Source organism: Balaenoptera borealis, assembly GCF_965194805.1.
Source record: "Balaenoptera borealis genome assembly, chromosome: 19".
In the NCBI taxonomy this organism is placed as follows: domain Eukaryota; kingdom Metazoa; phylum Chordata; class Mammalia; order Artiodactyla; family Balaenopteridae; genus Balaenoptera; species Balaenoptera borealis.
In genome coordinates, this window is record NC_138878.1 from 3,432,389 (window position 1) to 3,451,342 (window position 18,954).

Genomic DNA, 18,954 nt, shown 5'->3' on the forward strand with positions numbered 1-18,954 from the left:
TGTCCCTCTGGACTGGATACGGTCAGGGGAACCAAAAGATTGTAATATTTTTAGGAATGACTCAAGGAGAGAACACGGCTAGGGCGCTGACTCTATTTCCTGCAACCCGATTCTTTCCTGCATTCACGGAAGGAGTGTCATTGTCCTGCTCTGAGACTCAGTTTCCCTTTCTAAGCCTCCAGAAGGACACAGAGCACAGGGTGTGGAGACCTTGGGCTTGTAAGACGGAGCTGGCCTGACAGGCTTGTGACAATGACATGGAAACACTTGCTAGGGGGTGGCTTTGTTCTTCCTGACATGCCGGGTAGGCGCCTGCAGAGGCCTCCTCTGTGGGAGGCCTCCTGAGAAGCCCATTTGGATAAAAGGCCTCTGCACCCACACCTCCTGCAATTGGGGAATGACTATCAGCTGGGCGTCCTCAGAAACCTGAAGGCAGCCCAGCGGCCAGGAGGCAAGTCCTAACACCCACCAGCTGGGCCGCGCCCCCTGGTTCACCCCCAGAAGTGAGGTGCAAAAGCATGTGTGGCGAGCCAGAGGGCCAGACGCTGACACGGGGAAGCTGCCCTCTGATCACGAGGGCCATCTGAAGCCCCACAGGCCAGCGACTAGCCGGGGTGGGGGGAGGGTGTGCACTGCCAACGTGTCCCCAGGGCCCAGGGCGGGGGTGGCGAGATGCTGGAGCCCCCCACTTCCCCCCTCCCCTCTCCGCAGCCTGGCGGCGGGGCCTGCTCAAGCACAGCCATCCGGTGTGGGGGGAACCCCGCGGCCCAACTTCCACCACCCAGGGCTGGGGTGCACAGCCGCAGGGGACCCGGCACCCAGCCTCGGGAGGGGCGCGCGGCGGAGAGCGCGCCCCGGGCCGCGGCCCAGACTTTCCCCGGGTTCCCCCCGCTTCGACCTCACCCTCGGGCCGGGCGAGAGGAAACTAAGGAGGGCAGGGGAGCCCGCGAGGCCGGAGGCGCGGGCGCCGGGCGCACCCCTGGCCCGCTCCCTAAGGAGGCGGCGGGCGGGACCCGCTCTGCCCCCGCGCCGGGCCGGTGAGATCGGGCGCCCGCGGGCGAGGCGGGGCCGCCGTCAGCACCGCCCTCGGGGGCCAGGGAGGGGGCGGTGGGAGGCGTGCGCGCGGCGGCGGCGGCCCCGAGCGCCGGCCGGGGCGGAGCGGGGCTCCAGCACGCTACCCGGCCCGGGCCAGGACCCCCGCTGCTCTCTTGAAGGCTTGTCGCCGCGGCCCCTCGAGCCCGGCCGCCGCCGCCAGCGGCGCCGGGGCGGGCCCCACGGTGAGCCCACCAGGAAGCGGTGAGTGCCCTGCGCCGCGCGCCCCGGTGCCTGGCACGGCGCTGCCCACCCCACCCTTCTAGAAGACGCCGCTCTTCCCGAGAGCCGCAGCCCCGCGGAGCAGCGTCCACGCCCCGCCAGCCCCGCGGCGGGAGTGGCGTCCCTGGGGCGGGCGGGCGGGCGGGGGCCCCGGGGGGCGGCGGGGGACCCTCGCGGGCTCGGGCGTGCCCCTCCAACTTCTTGCAGACTTCTCTGCGGAGACGCGGGTTTGGGGAGAGTTGGGCCTCCTCCGGCCGTGTTGCAGCTTAACACTGGGCGGGTCGGGGGAGGGGTGTGTCCCCGCGCGTGGACGCCTCCGGCCCCCCACTCCCCACCTGCCACCCCGCGCTGTCACGAGCTCCTGGGGGACGGACCAGACCGCCACTCCCGAAAGCTGGAAAGGAGCCCGGCCGGGGGGTGGGGGCAGGAGGCCTCGAGAGGAACCATTTCCCCTCTATCGAGTATTTCAGAATATATTATTTATGAACCACCTCACTTAGGGGCCCCCTTCGCTCCCAGAGCATCAAAGCAGGTTTGCAATCTCGAAGGGCGATTTGAGTGTGAACGCACTCGCCACTCTCCCGGCCCGCTGAGCTCAGCGAACCTGGGGGGAGGCACTCCTTGCAAAGGTTGACCCGTAGCCCGGCGTGGCCAGCCTGGTGGGCGGGGTCAGGGCGGCCGGGACCTCTCTCAGACTGCCCCCGGCTGTCCCGCCGCGGTGGAATCAGAAAAGTCTGTGCCGGCTGAGCCTCCTTTGCCTCACTGAGGATGGGGGCGGGGGAGGAGGAGGTGAAGGCAGCCTGGTGGAAGCGCTCCTGTGATTGTTCAGCCTTTGTGAAAAAACACCCCATCTTACAGATGAGGAAACTGAGGCTCGGAGTGGCCCACATGGATTGGCAGGCTCCAGGGTTTCCTGCACAGCCCCCAGGGGCGCTTGGGGAGCCTCTGTCCCAGGCAGGGTTAACTCCAGAAAGCACCCTGTTACCTGTCCAGGTCCAGGCCACACCCACCTTGGGTTTTGTGTCCCCACCCTGGATGGGAGGGAGGCTGTGTATTTATGGAAAGACTTAATCCCTCTGCCGGCCCCAAGGAGGCTGAAACCTCCACCAGGCTAATCTCCTCTCCCTGGAAGCCTTTCTCTTGGCCAGTGGGGTGCTCTCCGTGGGCCCTGAGCCTGAGGTTGAGAACACCTCTGGACTTCCCCTCAGTGGCCACAGAAAGACAGCGGTGCTATTTAATGTTTATTGAGCACTAAATGATGGTACCCATCACCTGCGTTTTCTGTTTTCATTCTCTGACCTAATACTGTTATCTCCATTTTACAGATGAGGACACAGAGGCTTGTAAAGATAAAGTGACTGATCCAAGGTCACGCACGGGCCGGTAAGTGGCAAGGCCGGGCCTTGGACCCCTAGCCCTCACAGTGTAGGACCGCCAAGTACAAGCCTTCCCCCATGAAAATATTGTTAATGTATAATATACACACAATAATGTGTACACATTAAAAGTGTACACCCAGATCAAGAAACAGAAATTCCCCCAGGAACCCACTCATACCCCATGGAGCCGCAGTCTCCCCTGGGAGCCGTGGGTGGTTCTGTGTGTACCACAGGCAGTGTCACATTGTAGTTACTTTTTATTTGGTGCAAAGAACACAGTAGTTTACTTTTCTCTTTGCACTGCAAACCTGCAGGGAGTGACTAGGAGTTTGTGACTCCTAACTTCAAGGCTGCTGTAAAAACAATGACCTGTTTTCTACTTAACCCCATGATTAATTAACCATTAGCCTAACTTCTAGGACAATACCCCTTACTCTGAAACATTTTTATTGATGTATAAGGTAGGGAAAGTTGCACAAATCCTGAGTGTTGAGTTTAACCTCAGAGGCCCCGAGGTGGCAGTGGGCGAGTATTGTGCTCAGACTTACATCGTCAGTCAGCCGAAGGCCACGGCTAGACCCCAGGTGGCCCGAGACCCTGTCCGGTGACAGCGAAGCGGGTGGGGATTTTGGTGGGCACCTTGCCCCTGCCCCCAGGCCCATCCTCTTCCGCTTCCTGTTGGCAAGCAGCTGTGGGCCAGGCAAGTGCCTCCTGCAGGTGTGTGGGCTAAAGCCAGGGAGAGGCTCGTGTTTGCACTGTGTACCAGGATGGGAGGCATGTTAACGCTTGTAGCATCTGTTCCCGGCACAGTCCCTTTGGCTGGTATTGCAGGAATTCTAATCCTGTTGCAAAAGGAAAGTGCCCTTTTTAAAAAAGGAAGAAAACCAAGATGTGTTGCGTGCCTGCTGGGAGCCCTGATTGGCCAGTCTGTTAGTACGTCTTCCCTGTGTTTGCAGTAAGGAAACAGGCACGGAGGGCTTGCCCAGACTCCCCCAGCTGGGAGGGGAACCTGATTCCATCTGGTCTGGTGGGTCCACCCACCTAGGCAAAGGGTCACATTCCTCAGCTATGATTCTTCACACCTGCCCTCTCCTTGGTCCTCAAGTGAGATCTTGGTTCAGGGCGTGAGGCCCTGTGCCTGGGCTGAGTCATGACCTCCACGGGGCTATTCTGATTTCATCTGGGAGGTTGACTCCACAGAGACCAAGTTCAGGCTTCTAGCCCGATTCTGCCTTTCATTGACTTTCCCTCTCTAGGCCTCCAGGGCCTCATCTGGGAAACCCAGGTGACAACCCTTGTGTAGGGTTGCCAGGTTTAGCAAATAAAAATACAGGCCGCCCAGTTCAACGTGAATTGCAGATAAATGATGGGTGTTGATTGGTAGGAGTATGTCCCATGAGTAGTCGGGCATCCTGTATTTTATTTGACCGGTTCCAGTTCCAGATCTGCAGGATTCATGCCAGGAGGGGTTTTAGTTCATCCTCTACAGCCCAACCTCCATGATCCACCAAAGCAGAAACTGAAGGGAATCAGCCTACATTGGCCGGAATTCTACAAGCAGGGTCCCTTCAGCCCTTGAGTGGTTCTTGTGTCTCCGGTACACAGTGCTACATCTTCTTTACTTTTTACTTTGTGCAGGGAACATGTTTGTTTACTGTTCTCTTCGCATTGCAAACCTGCAGGGCGTGAGCTGGCCAGCACTCACGGCTGCGAGCTGGTAGTTTGTGGCTCTTCCCTGCAAGGCGGCTATAAAGACAGTAATGGACACCTTGGCCAAGTATGTCCTTTCCCCTGGAGATGCCCATGGCTTTAGAGAGGCCGTGTGGGGTGCAAAGCAGCAGATATCCCATCTCTCTCTCCACCTCTCAGGGGAGGGGCAGACCCCCTGCAGGAGGAAGTAAGTTTTTATCACTCGCTGCCCATCCCTGTCACCAGAGAGGATCCTGTCATGGCCATTTGGCTTTAGGGAGATTTTTATGCCTGGGTGCAAGAAAGAACCTGTTCTAACTCAAGCTGTTGTGCAAATAAGTAACAATCTGATATTTTGAATGGAACATAAACAGACCCCGATTCAATATGAAAGGGAGGTTTTTCACACTCCTGCGAATGTGTGAAAGAGAGAGAACATTTATACCTAAACTAGCAGTTCTCTTGGGTCCGACTGCTTTCCTACCATCGTGCCAAGCTAAGGGGGCCCCTCTCATGAAATCTTTCCTTTCCGCCCATTAAATCTTTATTTTCTAATTACAAAAATGTGTATCTTTGTAACAAATTCAGACGGTATAGACCTCCGCGAGTAGAATGGTAGACACTGAAGCCGTGTGGTGAGATCAGCCGGGCTATGGGCTGCGGCTCCCTGGCCGCTTGACCGCTTGGAGCTCCGTTCCCTCCCATGTACAGTGGGGCTGGGGATGATGTTATCTCGTCGGGTGTTGTCAGGGTTAGGGACTTTTGTAATGGGCTCGGCCTCTTGAAAGCATTAGCCTGACGTCTGTCAGCTGTTAGTGTCGTGATGGTGGCGTTTGGGGGGATGTAGCCCCACTCCCCACGGTTAGGCGTCGGTATGGCTGCCGTTTGGACAGATGAAGCCTCAAGCTTGCCTTCCTCATTGCCAGACATCCCACCCCACCCCACGTACGGGGGGTGTCCCCCACAAAGGCATCTGCCGTCCCTGCAGGGGGCTGCCCCCCCAGCCCACTCACGAAGGGAGTGGAGTGGATGGGGCTCTGTCCACAGTCCTACATAAATCACCCTGGGGAGCGATTCCTCCTGCTGTGACAGGCCACACCTCGGAATCCGGGACCACGTGGCAGGGTGCCCCTGGTTCTCTTCCCACGCAGCACCCTCAGAGGGTGCTGAATGGTGACATTACGACATGTATGGTTGACAGTGAGGTGATGATGACGGTGACACCTGTCCCAGGCCCTGTCCTGGAGGCTGGGCCCGGATGCCTCATGAGGACGCAGAGCCCGGGAGGCAGAGCGTCAGCGTCTCAGGCTCAGAGAGGGGAATGACTGGCCTAAGGTCACACAGCTTGCACAGACCCCCAGTTCCTCTCAGCCACTCCCAAGCCCCATCACCTTCCTTCTGCCCGTGTGGGGCATTACAGCAGCGTGCACTGGCATAAGAAAAGTCGGTTAGTGAAAACACCATTGGGGAGTTTTAGAAACCAGAGATAGAATCACTACACGTAGACAAGACCTCCTGATGCCACATTTGCCTGACCCTGGCACAGCTTCCTGTCCCCCAGTGTCCCCTGAATCCAGGCTGCCAGGTCCTCTTCCTCCTCCTTTCTTCTTTCTTTCCCTGAGTGTTTTGAGATAGGCATTTACTTTATTTATTTATTTATTTATTTATTTTTGGCAGCGTTGGGTCTTCGTTGCTGCACACAGGCTTTCTCTAGTTGTGGCGAGCGGGGGCTGCTCTTCGTTGCGGTGCGCGGTCTTCTCGTTGCGGTGGCTTCTCGTTGCGGAGCACGGGCTCTAGGCGCGCGGGCTTCAGTAGTTGTGGCACGTGGGCTCAGTAGTTGTGGCTCGCGGGCTCTAGAGCGCAGGCTCAGTAGTTGTGGCGCATGGGCTTAGTTGCTCCGCGGCATGTGGGATCTTCTCGGACCAGGGCTCGAACCCGTGTCCCCTGCACTGCAGGCGGATTCTTAACCACTGTGCCACCAGGGAAGCCTCCAGAGACAGGTATTTTTAAAGTCACAAGACAACTTTGGGGACAAAACCCATCAATTCAGGACAATTTTCTGGGAGGAACAGTGTGACACAGCGCCTTCCCCCAGCCAGAGCTGCAGTCCCTGGACGCCCCTCCAGCCACATCAGGGAAGTTGTAGGAAAGCCCGATCTGATGCTCCAACTGCGGATCTGATGCTCAAACTGCGGGGGCTGGGTAACTCTCGTTGAGCTGCTCTCTGCTTTCCTTTCCTTTGTTGAATGCTTCTCTTGAAATAGTTTCAAGCTTGCAGAAAACTTGCAGGAACAGGAGGTGCTACTGTATATCCTTCACTGTTTAGCCACAGTTGCTTTATGGGCTTGAGGCGCGTTAAGATTTCTGGCCAAACTCTGAGTTAAGCTGCAGAAATGATGGCCCTGGAACCTGAACACTTCAGCGTGTGTTTCCTAAGAACAAGGACCGTCTCTTGCAAAATACAGCCCAACGATCAAAATCAGAAAACTCGACATTGGCCTCATACTGTCACCTCCTAGGCAGTTGTCTTTCTTTTGACCATTCTGTTACTTTTCAAACAGACACAAAAGTATGTCACGAACTCCCATGTCCCAGCTTCAACAGTAGATGGCGTCCCCAATCCCCCCCCACATCACTGCTGCTGTTTTTCTGTTGTATTTTACAGCGAAGTCCTGACATCACTTTATCAGTGAGGACTTAAGCGTGAATCACTGTTTTATAAACCCTGCGCTGGGATGTGTTGTAAACTCTCTTGGGTGGGCTGTGACCAGCAGTTACCGGAGACAGAATGGAAGAGCCATAGACTATGAAATCAGAGTGCTGCCCACAGCGTCTGTACAGTTGTGATGTTAAGTGTGCCTAGCAGGGGTCTTGACCTCAGGGGCAGACCGCTGGGCAGGAGACCCAGCTTGGGGGGGAGGGGTAGGGTGGGCAGAGACGATGGGGTTGAAAACATGGGCTTGAAATTCCGATCCCACCATCTGCTCCCCATACGACCTTTCTGCAGGTTAACTAATAACCTCTTGGTGCCTCAGTTTCCCCATCAGCAAAGTGAGGGTAGGAATGGTCCCAATCTCACCGGGCTGTTGTGAGGCTTAACTGACCATGAATCTCTGTCAGGTTGCTCTGGAGGGTGCTGGGCACATAGTGGATGCTCAGAAAGGTGCCCAAAGGTGCCCAGTATTCCCATAGGTCTGCTCTCGGGCTCTCTCTTCTCTAGCCCCAGTCCCCCTTTCCCCTAAGGAAGGATGCACTCTCCCTGGCATCTCATCTTGCACATTAGAGTCCCCCCACTGCCCCCCACCCCGGGAGCTTTTGAAAATCCCAGTGCCAGGCCGCACCCCAGGCCAGTTAGCAGGAATCTGTGGGGGAGGGACCCAGGCATCGGTGTTTTTGTAAAGCGCCCGGCGACTCTCTCACGCTGCTCAGAGCATCACCTGGTTCTCATTGGGATGCAGCTCCTGAGCCTGCGGGCGGGGCGGGGTCTGAGCGCCTACATTTTTCACAGCCTCCCCGTGGTGGTACTGATGCTGCTGGACCAGGAGCAGCTCTGAGCCGCGAGGCCCTGGCGAAGAGGCTCCAGCGGGAAACCACCGCCTCCCTCCCCTCCATCACTGTCATATATAATAGCAGCCGACACTGCTGGGACCTTTGCTGTGCGCCGAGCACAGAGCAAAGCCCTTTCACAGTCACCCCCTCCCGACACCCAGTCCTCAATTGACACCGGTGCACGCGCATCAGCCCCGTTTTACAGACGAGGAGAGTGAAGTCTTGGCAGGTTAAGAAACCTGCCTGCGGTCACATGGCTGAGCCAGGCTCTGGTCCCAGCCAGGGAAACGTTTCCCTTAGCACACAGCTGTTCTGAATCTGTTCCCAAAGGTGTCTCTCTGTCCGCCCTCCCTTTCTTTCCCTCTCTCCCTCCCTCTCTCTCCCTCCCTCTCTCCCAACCCCTTTCTCCCTCTCTCCCTCCCCCCTCCCCCTCCCCCTTTCTCCCTCTCTCCCTCCCCCTCCCCCCTCCCCCCTCCCCCTTTCTCCCTCTCTCCCTCTCCTTCCCCTCTTCCCTCCCTCCTAGCCCCCCAGGCCATCCCTTAGTGGACGTCTCCTGTCCACCTCCTACCGGCCCACAAGTTCAACCTGGCTAAAATTGAAGCCTTTATCTCGGCCCCTCCTCCAGACTGACCCCTCTCGGGGTCCCACTCTCTCACAAGCCTGAGCCTGTGCATCACGCCAACTTCCAGCTGCTTCTCCCTCCGTACCCTCACTGCCCCGCTGTCTTCACCACTCAGGCTCCACAGTTTCTGGCCCAGAGCCGAGCTGCTCTGACCTCAACAAGCACGTGGATCTCGAGGGGCCTTGTTAAAATGCTGATTCTGGCTCAGTGCATCCAGGTGGAGCTGAGATGCTGCATTGTTAACAAGCTCCTGGGGGTGCCAAGGCTGCTGGTAGTGAGGGCCTGGCGGGGGGGGGGGGGCGGGGGGGAGACCGGCCTGCACAGCCCCCTAGAATGTGGAGGCTCCTACGAGCGCTCACAATAACCTCTGAACTATGTAACCAGCCTCCAGAGACCCCACGGTCCGGCTCAGCTTTGGCCCTTCTGTGGCCTGTACCTGCCCGCCCCCCCCCCCGCCCCGCCCTCTGTTTCCTCTGGGCCGTGGCACATTCTGTTCCTGCAACCTGGAAGGCTGTTTCCTGCTTGGCTCACTCCTGTCTTTGGGGACATGGTCCCCAGACCTCCCAGGCTGGGGCAGGAACCCTCCTCTGGCCTCCTGGCATCCATCAGCTTCCCCTGGGCTCACCACGCCTCTGTTGGTGCCAGTTTGCCTACATTCAGGTGTGGGGCCCCATGTGGCCTTGAATCCACTTGTGTTGGGTCTTCTGAGACCAGATGCCAGGATGGGAAATGTGCAAGAAATGTATCAATAAGGGAAATAGGGAAGGGGGCTGGGAGGTCTGAGCCCAAGGAATAGCGAGGCAGAGAAAGCAAGAAAGGGCTGGGGAGTATCCAAGGACAGCTGGCAAAGCCAGAGGTGGCCGTCAGGGGCGCCTGCCTTGGATCTCGGCCTCGTGCAGGACAAAGAGACGACGGGCTTGCGAGCACAAGGGCCCATCAAAGATCTGTGGGCGCTGCTCGCGGCCACCCCCCACCGCAGCCAGCCTAGCACACAGGTGTGTCCCTGGGAGGGAAGGGATCCCTGCCTTCACCCTCTCAGAGACCCGAGGACCCTCTGAGGTAGAAATAAGAGCCTGCAAGAGCCTCACAGACCCCTGTGGGGTGGCCCCAGCCAGGGGTCAGGGCAGTAGCAGCTTGGAATCCCAGCTCCACTCCGTCTAGTAAGCTGGGTGGCCTCAGGCAGCTGCTGCCACCTCTCTGAGCCTTGATTTCCACACCCGTAAAACGGGAGCAGTAATAGCACCTCCCAGGGGTGCAACTGAGGGTTGAGTGTCAAGCCGCTGCCTCTGTTCACCCATCAACTACTTGGAATGCTCAGGACCATCACCTTGCAGAGAGATCATGGGAAATTTTAACACTGGGGACTGGGTTCCCTTCATCTGTTAGATCTCTGAAGAATTTGCATTTTAGAAGAGGGGCAGCGTTGTAACAAAAGGCACACCCATTTTGCGAGCTCAGGGCCCCCCAGCAGCCCCACCCAGGGCCCCCTTGTCCCCAAAGCCGGCCACGCTCTGCTGGTTCTGCCTCATCAGCCCGGGCCAGGCCTCACCGGCACCTTCACCAGCTCGGCCGCCGCTCTGGGCCTCCTCCAGTATATTTAGCTTTGAGGCGCCTGAAAGTTTTTTCCACCAGCACACCCTCGTCTCTGAGCAAATTCAGCCCAGCTGTAGCGGGCAAGCGCCGCCTTGGCCGCGGTTTCTCTCCGCGCTACTTCCTGTTGTGCACCCATCAGGCCGGGGGCGGGGCCTGGCCACGCGTGGCCGATACAAACAAGCCTCTCCTCTCCGCAGGCTGCAGAGGCACCGACATGGGGCTGAAGCTGACCTGCCTGAAAGGTAAGCGGGTGGCTCTCCCTCCAGCTCTTAAGGGGGGCAGGGGAGGTGGGGTGAGGCAGGAGAGAGGGTAGACCCTGAGACCCCAGTGTTGCTGCGCCTGAGACCCACTAAAGGCAGCACCTGCACACAGTAGGCGCCGTAGGAGTGCGTGCTCCGACTCTGAGCACTCCTCCAGGGCTTCCGTTTCCCTGGAGCTGAGTGATGGGGGAACGTCCCAGGGCCCCCCACGCTTTGGTTGCCCCGTCGGAGGGATGAATCCCAGGCTGTGCAGAGTCAAGGGGGTAAGAGGTCCTGGAGGAAGGTGCCACGCCCGCACGGGGGCGTTCTCTGTCCACCCCGAGGGCCTGTTATCACTGAGATAGGTGGTCCCACCTGCCGGATGCTGGGGAAGGAGGGCTGGGAGAGGGGAAAGGCCAGCGGGGAGAAAGTTCTAGGACACAAGAGTCATTGACGGGTGACGTAGGCACTGGCAGAGGCAGCCCAGACCTCCGTCTTGTGCTCTGGACCTTTCCGTCCAGCGTCTGGATGTCCCAGGGGCACCTCAGACCCACACGGCCCACGCGAAGTTCATTATTGGGTGACAAATGCTCCCACCCCACGTCTCCCCAGCCTGAAGTCTGGGAGTCACCCTGGTGGCCCCTCGCCCACGTACAGCGTGCCCACCAGCCCCTGACTCCCCGCCTGCCTGTCTCAGGCCTTCCCCCAGCTCCATCCCTCTGCCATAGGAAGTCAGGAGGTATGGGAGGGGGCCCCCCCCCAGGATGAGGGACCAGCCTTCAGGTGCTGCTGCTGGGATGAGTGAGCTCCAGTGAGCCTCTGGTTGGCCCTCAGAGGGGGACAGGGCATCTTGATGGATAGCTCCTCCAAGACTGTGGGCCAGTGGGGAGCAGTGGTCCCCCGGATGAGCCAGGGGAGGTGTTTGTTGAGCGGGCATCCGGGAGGGTTAGCTCCAAACTCTTGGAGCTCAAGGACCCTTTTCCCTTAGATTTTGCTATGGGTCTCCCCAGTGCTGGGCACAGAGCAGGCGTCCAGGCCAAGCTTTTTGTTTTGGTTTTTGATTGTGGTAAAATATACATAACATAAAATGTGCCATCTTAACCATTTTTAGGCATACAATTCAGTGGCATCGAGTACATTCACATTGTTGTGCAACCATCCCACCATTCGTCTCCAGAACTTCTCCGTCTTCTCCAACTGAAACTCTGTCCTCATTAAACACTGACTCACCCTTCCCCTCCCCCAGCCCTGACACCTACAACCTACTTTCCGTCTCTGAATTTGCCCCCTTCGGGTGCCTCACTAAGTGGAATCATACGGCCTCTGTCCTTTTGTGTCTGGCTTAACTTCATTCAGCATAATGGGGAAGCTTCGTCCATGTTGTAGCAGGTGTGTCAGAATATCCTTCCTTTTCATGGCTGAATAATATTCCGTTGTGTGTGTAGACCACGTTTGGTTTATCTGTTTATCCCTTGATGGAGACTGGGCTGTTCCCACACTTGGCTGTTGTGTCAGGACATGTTTGACAAACCAAGACCCTGGAAGGGCCTCTGGGGACCACTTGCCTTCCAGCCCGAGGCTGGGAGTCGGCCAGGGGGGAGACCCAGGAGCTACAGATGCTGAGAATCCCTGGCAGAGCCCCCCACCTGCAGGACTGAAGCCCGGGCAGCAGGCTGGGTGCTCCTGGGCTGGGAGCTTTTAGAAGGGCCCTGGCGGAGCTGAGTGCTGGGAGGGGTACGGGAGTTGGCGGCCCCGAGCGAGGGGCGCTTATGCATCTTTCATCACTGGCTCTCTGGAGCTGGCCCACCGCCTTCTCCCTCCCCCAGCCCCACCCAGCCTTGGTCTCTGGAGGTGACGAGGCCCACGCAGGGTTAGGTGTGACTCAGGGCACAGGGGTGGGGGGGGCACAGAACCCCTCTCCCTGTGCTTAACCAGGATGACCCAGGCCCCCCAGCCCAGGAGCCCTGGGTCCTCCTCCTCTTCGGAACCTCTTTCTTACGGGAGACTGTGGAGGGCTGGATCCCTGCGCCCGTGAAGTTCACGGTTATCTGTGTCCCTTCCCTCGCTGCCCACAGGTGTGGTTTCGCCTAGTTGTCGGTGCTGGGACGTGCAGTTTGTGCACTGTCTTCTATTTATTTTTTATTTAATGTTGGGTGCGAGTGCTGTATTTCTCCAGCCAGTATCACTTTCACAATTCTTTAATGCCTGTGTGTGTCCAGTTCTGCCAAGAGTGGGTCTTTGGGTTGTTTCCAGCGTGTTGCTTTTGTGGATCATGTCATTTTGATCATCTTTGCTTTCTAACTTTTTAAAATTATTATTTGTTTGAGATAAATTCCAGAAATCAGAATGACCTGGTCAAGTAGTATGGATAAATGGTGGCTTCTTCCTGGGGGCTTGGCCCAGGCAAGGCCCTTTTCTGTGCATTCTGAGTGGGTCAATTCATCCATGCCTCCTCCCACCACGAAGTGAGTACTTCCAGGATTCCCAGTTTCCAGGTGAGGAAGCTGAGGAACAGAGAGGTCATGTAGTTGCCCGGGGCCACACAGCTGGGACCCAGGTGGGATTGGAACCCAGGTGGGCTGTCCCTGAAGCCTGGCTTTAGCCTCCGCTGGTATGGCCTCTTCAGAGGAAAACATTTTAATTCAAGGCTTGAAGTGACCACTGTAGCCAGAGGCTTTATCCACCCGCTCTTTTAAATCTTCACATTAACCCTATAAGATGGTGTTTTAGTTTCCTGGGGCCATTGTAACAAATTACCGCAAACTAGGGGGCTTAAAACCACAGAAATCTATTTTCTCACAGTTCTGGAGTCCAGAAGTCTGAAATCAGAGTGTCAGCGGGGCCGTGCTCCCTCTCGGGGCTCGAGGGGAGAATCCTTCCTGCCTCTTCTGGCTCCTGTGGGTTCCAGGAGTCCTTGGCTTGTGGCCGCATCCCTCCTGCCTCTGCCTCCGTCTTCCCACGGCCTCCTCCCCTGTGTGTCCCTGTGTCCTTTCTCTTAGGAAGACATTGCTCTCTCCTCTGTCTTATGAAGACACCCATCTTTGGACTTAAATCCAGGATGATTGCATCACAAGATCCTTAACTAACTACATCTGCAAAGACCTTATTTCCAAATAAGGTCATATTTTGAAGTTCTGGGTAGATGTGAATTTGGAGGGAACTCTACTCCACCCACCACAAGTCACTTCACCTCTGAGCCTCCTGCGTGTGGGACAAGAACGTAGCTCCCTGTCTTATTTTTAGAACACGCTCATTGCCTGTCTGGCAATAAAGACTCAGCCCAAGGTGGGCGATCACGAGAGTGTGACATGGGAGAGAGCAGCACAGCTGGGCCAAAATCCTTTTGTTTCTGGTTCCAAAGGAGGGTGGGCACAGCGGGACATTTTGGGTGGGGTCCTTGTCTCAAGGGCCTGGCTGTAGCAGCTGTGACCTGTGGGGACGGTCCGCTGTCCAGAGAGCACCTCCCTCGCACCTTCTCACGTAAGGGCTGGCGTGTCTGTCCCCGTGATCCGGGCCCTGTTCCCTAAGCGTCTTCCCCCAGTTTGCTCATCTCGTCCTCACTACAGCTGGACAGTGTAGGTAACGTTACAGATGGGGAGACCGAGGCACAGGGACCGAGGCAGGAGGTGCTTGGCTCAGCAGGCGGTGGGGAGGGGGGAGTGCTTTTCCTTGTCGCTAGCATGCTCTGTCCCGGTCGGCCTCAGGTGGCGCTGCCAGGAAACAACATGATGGGGCCCTGTGGCTCTCAGCGGGGCGTCCCCAACCTGAAGCCTGTACTTAACATCTTGCATTAGTATGGTACATTCATTACAGTCAGTGAATCGATACAGATACATTATTTTAACTGAAGTCCATGCTTTATTCTAATTTCCTAGTTTTTTCCTAGTTTAGTCATCATGTCTCCTTAGGCCCCTCTGGGCTGGGCCAGTTTCTCAGAAGTTCCTTGTCTTTGTGACCTTGACTGTCCTGAGGAGGAGTGGTCAGGTGCTTTGTAGGATGCCCCACTGTGGAGATTCGGCTGACGTCGGGGCTTTTTTATAGTCTCTTTTGTGGAGTATACGATCATGGTGAGGGTGGGGACCGAGGAGGACACAGGTGCATTCCCCAGGACGCTGGGCGCTGGGACCCCTGACTGCTCGGGCGTCTTTCCCGACTCCCTTTTGGGGCTCAGAGCCTCCGCTCCCTGTAGCCCAGGTTTAGGTGGTTGGGGGGTGGCAGTTACGATGCCCATTTTTCTGATTGACGTTTGGAGGCCCAAGACCAGCCCCGGGTCGCAGCACAAGTGAGAGTCACCCGCACTGCCCCATTCTAGTGCAAACACATGGTTCCAGCTGCCCCGCAGCGGGGTCCAGAGTTAGTGGAGAGATTGTTCATCACACAAACATTGATTGTGTCCCTACTGTGTGCCAACCCACAGCCGGGTACAGGGCTTCAGGGCTGAGCAAGGCGGCCACGGTCACTGACCCCCCTGGAGCCCAGAAAGTAAGGAGGAGATGCAGGTTACTTGGAACAGATGTCCGAGCACAACTCCTCCGTGCTAGGACAGAAACCACCGCCCAGCCCGGGGACGGCACCGCTGAGGAAGCAGCACGCCTGAAGGAGCTGGCCTGGGAAAGAGTGGGACGGGACCGTGGCCCAGGCCACACGCGCTACCCGGGCAAAGGCCGGCAGCAGGAGGGTGTCAGAGGGATTGGAGGAGGATGGCAGGTTGGCAGGCTGAGGACCGCCCTGGCCGATGGGGCTGGAGGGAGCTGGGGTTTAGTCATCGCCGGCGACAGGAGCGCAACACAAAGGTAGGAGACAAAGGCATTCTTTTGGCTAATACATCCTGAGCAGTTTTCAGAACCGTGCTGGCCCCATACCTTTAAAGGGAAGGTCACACAGTGGGATCCACCCCGAGGTAGAGAATGGCCAAGGCTCAATATCTTAATTTACTGAGGTTTAGTGTTCCCACCTGTGAAATGGGCCGGGGCTTCCCGCCTGTGGAGATCTCGGGGGGGCGTCCCTAACCTCGCCACCCCTGCGCACCCCGGAACAGAGCCCGACACACAGCAGGTGCTCCCTTCCCGTGGAGGAGAGGCCCAGGCCAGAGCTGTGCTCCTGTGTGACTTTCCATTTGTTCGGCAAACGGTCCTTGAGCGCCTGCCACGTGCCGGGCACTGCACTGGGTCCAGGGACACGGCAGCGACAAGCACGGCCCCCCTGCCCCCACGTACAGGGGACAGAAATGAATGTGTGAGCACGTGACCCGGGCTGGTAGACTTTGTGGTGAGAGCTGCGAAGGGAGTTGAACAAAGAGGTGCAGTAGAGGGGCTTGAGGCAAGTGAGGACCCCTGTGTAGTGCGGACACGAGCCCCACAACACAGGGAACAGTGTTCTGGGCAGAGGGAACAGCAGCAAGGGCCCTGAGACGGGAGCGGGCTTGGTGAGCCGATGAGCAGCGAGGAGTCGAATGTGGTTGGAATTGGGGGCGGGGGCCAAGCAGGAGGGGCCGAGGTCACTGGGACAGGCAGGGCCCCGGCAGCTGAGTGTCATATCAAGAATGTCTTTTCCGAGTAACAGGAGGCACTGGAATCACTCCAGAGCAGCGGCCTCGTCCTCCACTGCACATCAGGACCACTCGAGGCGCCTACAGGAAGGGGCAGCCCCGGTGCGCTGCCCAGGGCCAGGATTTAGTTTGGATGAAGCTTCCCAGGTGGTTTTCCTATGCGGCCTGGGGTGAGAACCACCGTCCGGGGCCCGTGCCCTTGCTTTTCAGGTGGGCCTGGGGTATAGACTGACACCCAAAGGTGACAAGGACCAAGCTAGCTTGGCTGGGCTTCAGGGATGCAGGCTCCAATCCAGGGCTTGTTCTGGAACCTTCTGAACAGATCTCTGACCGGGAGACAGGGGCTCGGGGGGCTAGGAGACCCCCAGCCTGCTCAGAGGAGGGGTGGGCAATCAAAGCCTCTTCTAAACACTGAAGCAGATGGGGCTTAGTTTGGCCCCGCCCCATCCTGGGGGACAGCTGTCAGCCCTCCTGGCTCACGGCAGGGATTTATTATACCCAGCACCTGCCATCCTTCCAAAGGAGGGAGGGAGGGCCCACGGCTCACAGCAGGTGGGAGAGGAGTCTCAGTCCCGAACTGGGGCCCACACGGGATTAACCTTTGTCTCCTCCTCATTCTCGGGGCTCCACGGGGTCAGGAATCATGCAGCCTTGCTCACCCCTGGAGCCCTGTTCCCGGCTGTGGGTCAGCGCACAGTAGGGACACAATGTTTGCGGAATGAACACTCTCTCGACTTTAACTAAGATGTGGGACCCTCCCAGGACCGTCCCTGGATGGCTGGGGCGGCTGTGCCATCTCACTCCCTCGGCCCAGTAGGGAGGTCCACTCCTGCCTTCCCGCATCTCCTGCCATCCGCTCAGCAAGGCTCTGAGGAGACTTGCTCATGACCCGCCGTGTACAGAGGGGGAAACTGAGGCATAGGGTGGTAAAGCTCCCCGCCCCAGGTCACACAGCTAGCATGTGGCCGTGCTGGGGCCCTGAGGGCCTCGGGAACCTGACTGGGCACCCCAGACACGAGGACCCCCCTGCCACCCAGTTCCGTGCCCGCGGTTTCCTCTGGGCCTGGCCCGTTTGTGGAGTGAAGGCAGGATGGAGCGCGAGCCTCTGGGGAGGGCAGGAGGGAGGGGACGGGACGCGGAGGAGGGGAGGCGGCGCTGGACCCACTGCCTGCTGCTGGCTGCTCTCAGTGGACAGGGATCTCGTGCTGCTCAGGACCCCCAGGCGAGGGCCGTGTTCACCGAGTGTCAGCTGCTGGCACGCAGCTGGCCCGGAAGGTGGACTGGCCTGGCTCCGCCGGGCCTGTGGAATTCCTCTCTCCCTCCTGGGCCGTGGTTCCTCAGCCTCACGGTTGGGGTGTAGACGTGATTCTGGGCCAGGACGGAGCTGCCCCACGTCCGCCTCTGACCGTCCCTTCCCCCCCCACCACCGCCATCCTTCTGCTTCTGCCTCACGGGCATCGCGGGGCTCCAGACAGGTGGGTGTGAAGCTCAGAGATGGGTCAACAGGTCCAGGTCTCGTGTGACCTGGCTGAGGGTCTTCAACTCCCTGAATCAGTGCTTTTTGTTTTTAACTCTAAAACAGGCAGAGTTAGACGCCCCCCGGGCCAGGGCTGCTGCTGGAGGGGAAGAGGCGCGTCAGGAGCTGGGAATGGGGCCAGGGATGCGGTGTGCACGCAGACGTGCTAAGATGTGCTCACACGCCTTCTTCCCTTTTGGAATGGCTTTGAAATTTTATTTATGACCATGGGCCAGGCCTTCCATGGCCAAAGCAATAGTAAGTGATCCTGGTGTCCACCCTGAGAGATCACTGACTTGCCCAGGAGTCCAGCACACAAACGGACAGCTGTCCTCAGTCTGTCCCAGGTGGCAGGACAGACCTGTGGCCTGGGGAGCGCTTGTGGCATCAACGCCCACCGTGGGCAGCCAGGCCGGCTGAGGGCGGGGCTGGGCTTCCGCCCGTCCCATGGGAGTTCGGGAGCTGAGTGGCCCTGCAGAGCTGTCCTGGATGGAGGGGGACAGGCCTTTCATCTGGCCACCTACTGGGGAGGGCTGGCCCTGAGAGCCGGTGCCTCCTTAAGCTGTGCGCCCTAAGCGCCTTGCTTGCCTCACCCCAGCTCCACCCAGCTGGGTGAACAGCTTTCCTGGGCTGAGGGTAGGCCCTGGGAGGGGTTGAACCGTGAGCCAGCCGCGGGCAGCATCTGGGCCGCTGGGGACTAGCCTGGCCCTGGGGGGTGGGTCTGGGCCGCACAGCCCGGCATCTACTTGGGCCGGAGGCTCAGACCAGGCGCTGTGGGACAGGAAGGGCCTGGCGCCGAGGACACGTGGCCTTTAAGCCAGAGCCCCCGTCACAGCCACCCGCCACAGCCAGCCTCGGCTCCTCGAGACACACCCTGATGGCCCAGCCGTGGGCTTCCCACCCGTGGGTCAGCAGGGTGGGCCGTACAGGGGAATACTCTACAGCTGTGAAAAAGGACCGGCAGCTCTGTCTGAATGGATAGAGAGCCATTTCCCACACTTGCAGTGAAGTGAAAAGAACAAGGTGCAAAACAGTGGCTCTGTTGCCACCACCTGTATTGGAAAAAGAAGAGGCATATGCCTGTGAACATATTTGCACGTATATACATAGAATATTCTGGAAGGAGACACAAGAAAACAGTAATCATGGCTGTCTCCAAGTGAAGAGGTGAAAAAGAGCTGGGTGGCTGGGGAGTGAGGTGAGAGCAGGACTCAGATGGCCCTGAGTCTCTTCCAGCTGCCCGTGTCTCTGGCCTGGGGAGACCGGCTCGACCCCATTGCCCAGGACTCTGTGAGGCTGACTCCCAGCTTCCTGGGCTCCTGCGACCACACACTGGGCCACGCTCCTCGGTGATTCAAGGGAGAAGGAGTGTTCCTGGTGGCGTTCCCATCCCCCTTCCTGCCTCTCCAGGCCTATACTCCGAATTCTCCCCCTGGCCCTTTCACTGCCTTTTTACTGTCTCACCTCCTCAACTTGATCAGACCTCGCCTGCAGCAGGAATGCCC

At 58.3% G+C, this 18,954-nt stretch overlaps 1 protein-coding gene across 1 annotated transcript in view; it reads left to right on the forward strand.

Moving 5' to 3' along the window:
* Window positions 1-297: 297 nt before the first annotated feature.
* The window catches only part of LOC309617696 (uncharacterized protein C16orf74 homolog), a gene marked incomplete at its 5' end in the record, with an annotated part of 31,429 nt that continues 12,772 nt past the window's right edge, over window positions 298-18,954 (forward strand). The window contains 4 exons of the mRNA XM_082370212.1: window positions 298-304; window positions 997-1,296; window positions 2,640-2,697; window positions 10,344-10,388. Coding sequence (XP_082226338.1) covers window positions 298-304; window positions 997-1,296; window positions 2,640-2,697; window positions 10,344-10,388 — 410 coding nt within the window. The remainder of the gene's footprint in view (window positions 305-996; window positions 1,297-2,639; window positions 2,698-10,343; window positions 10,389-18,954) is intronic.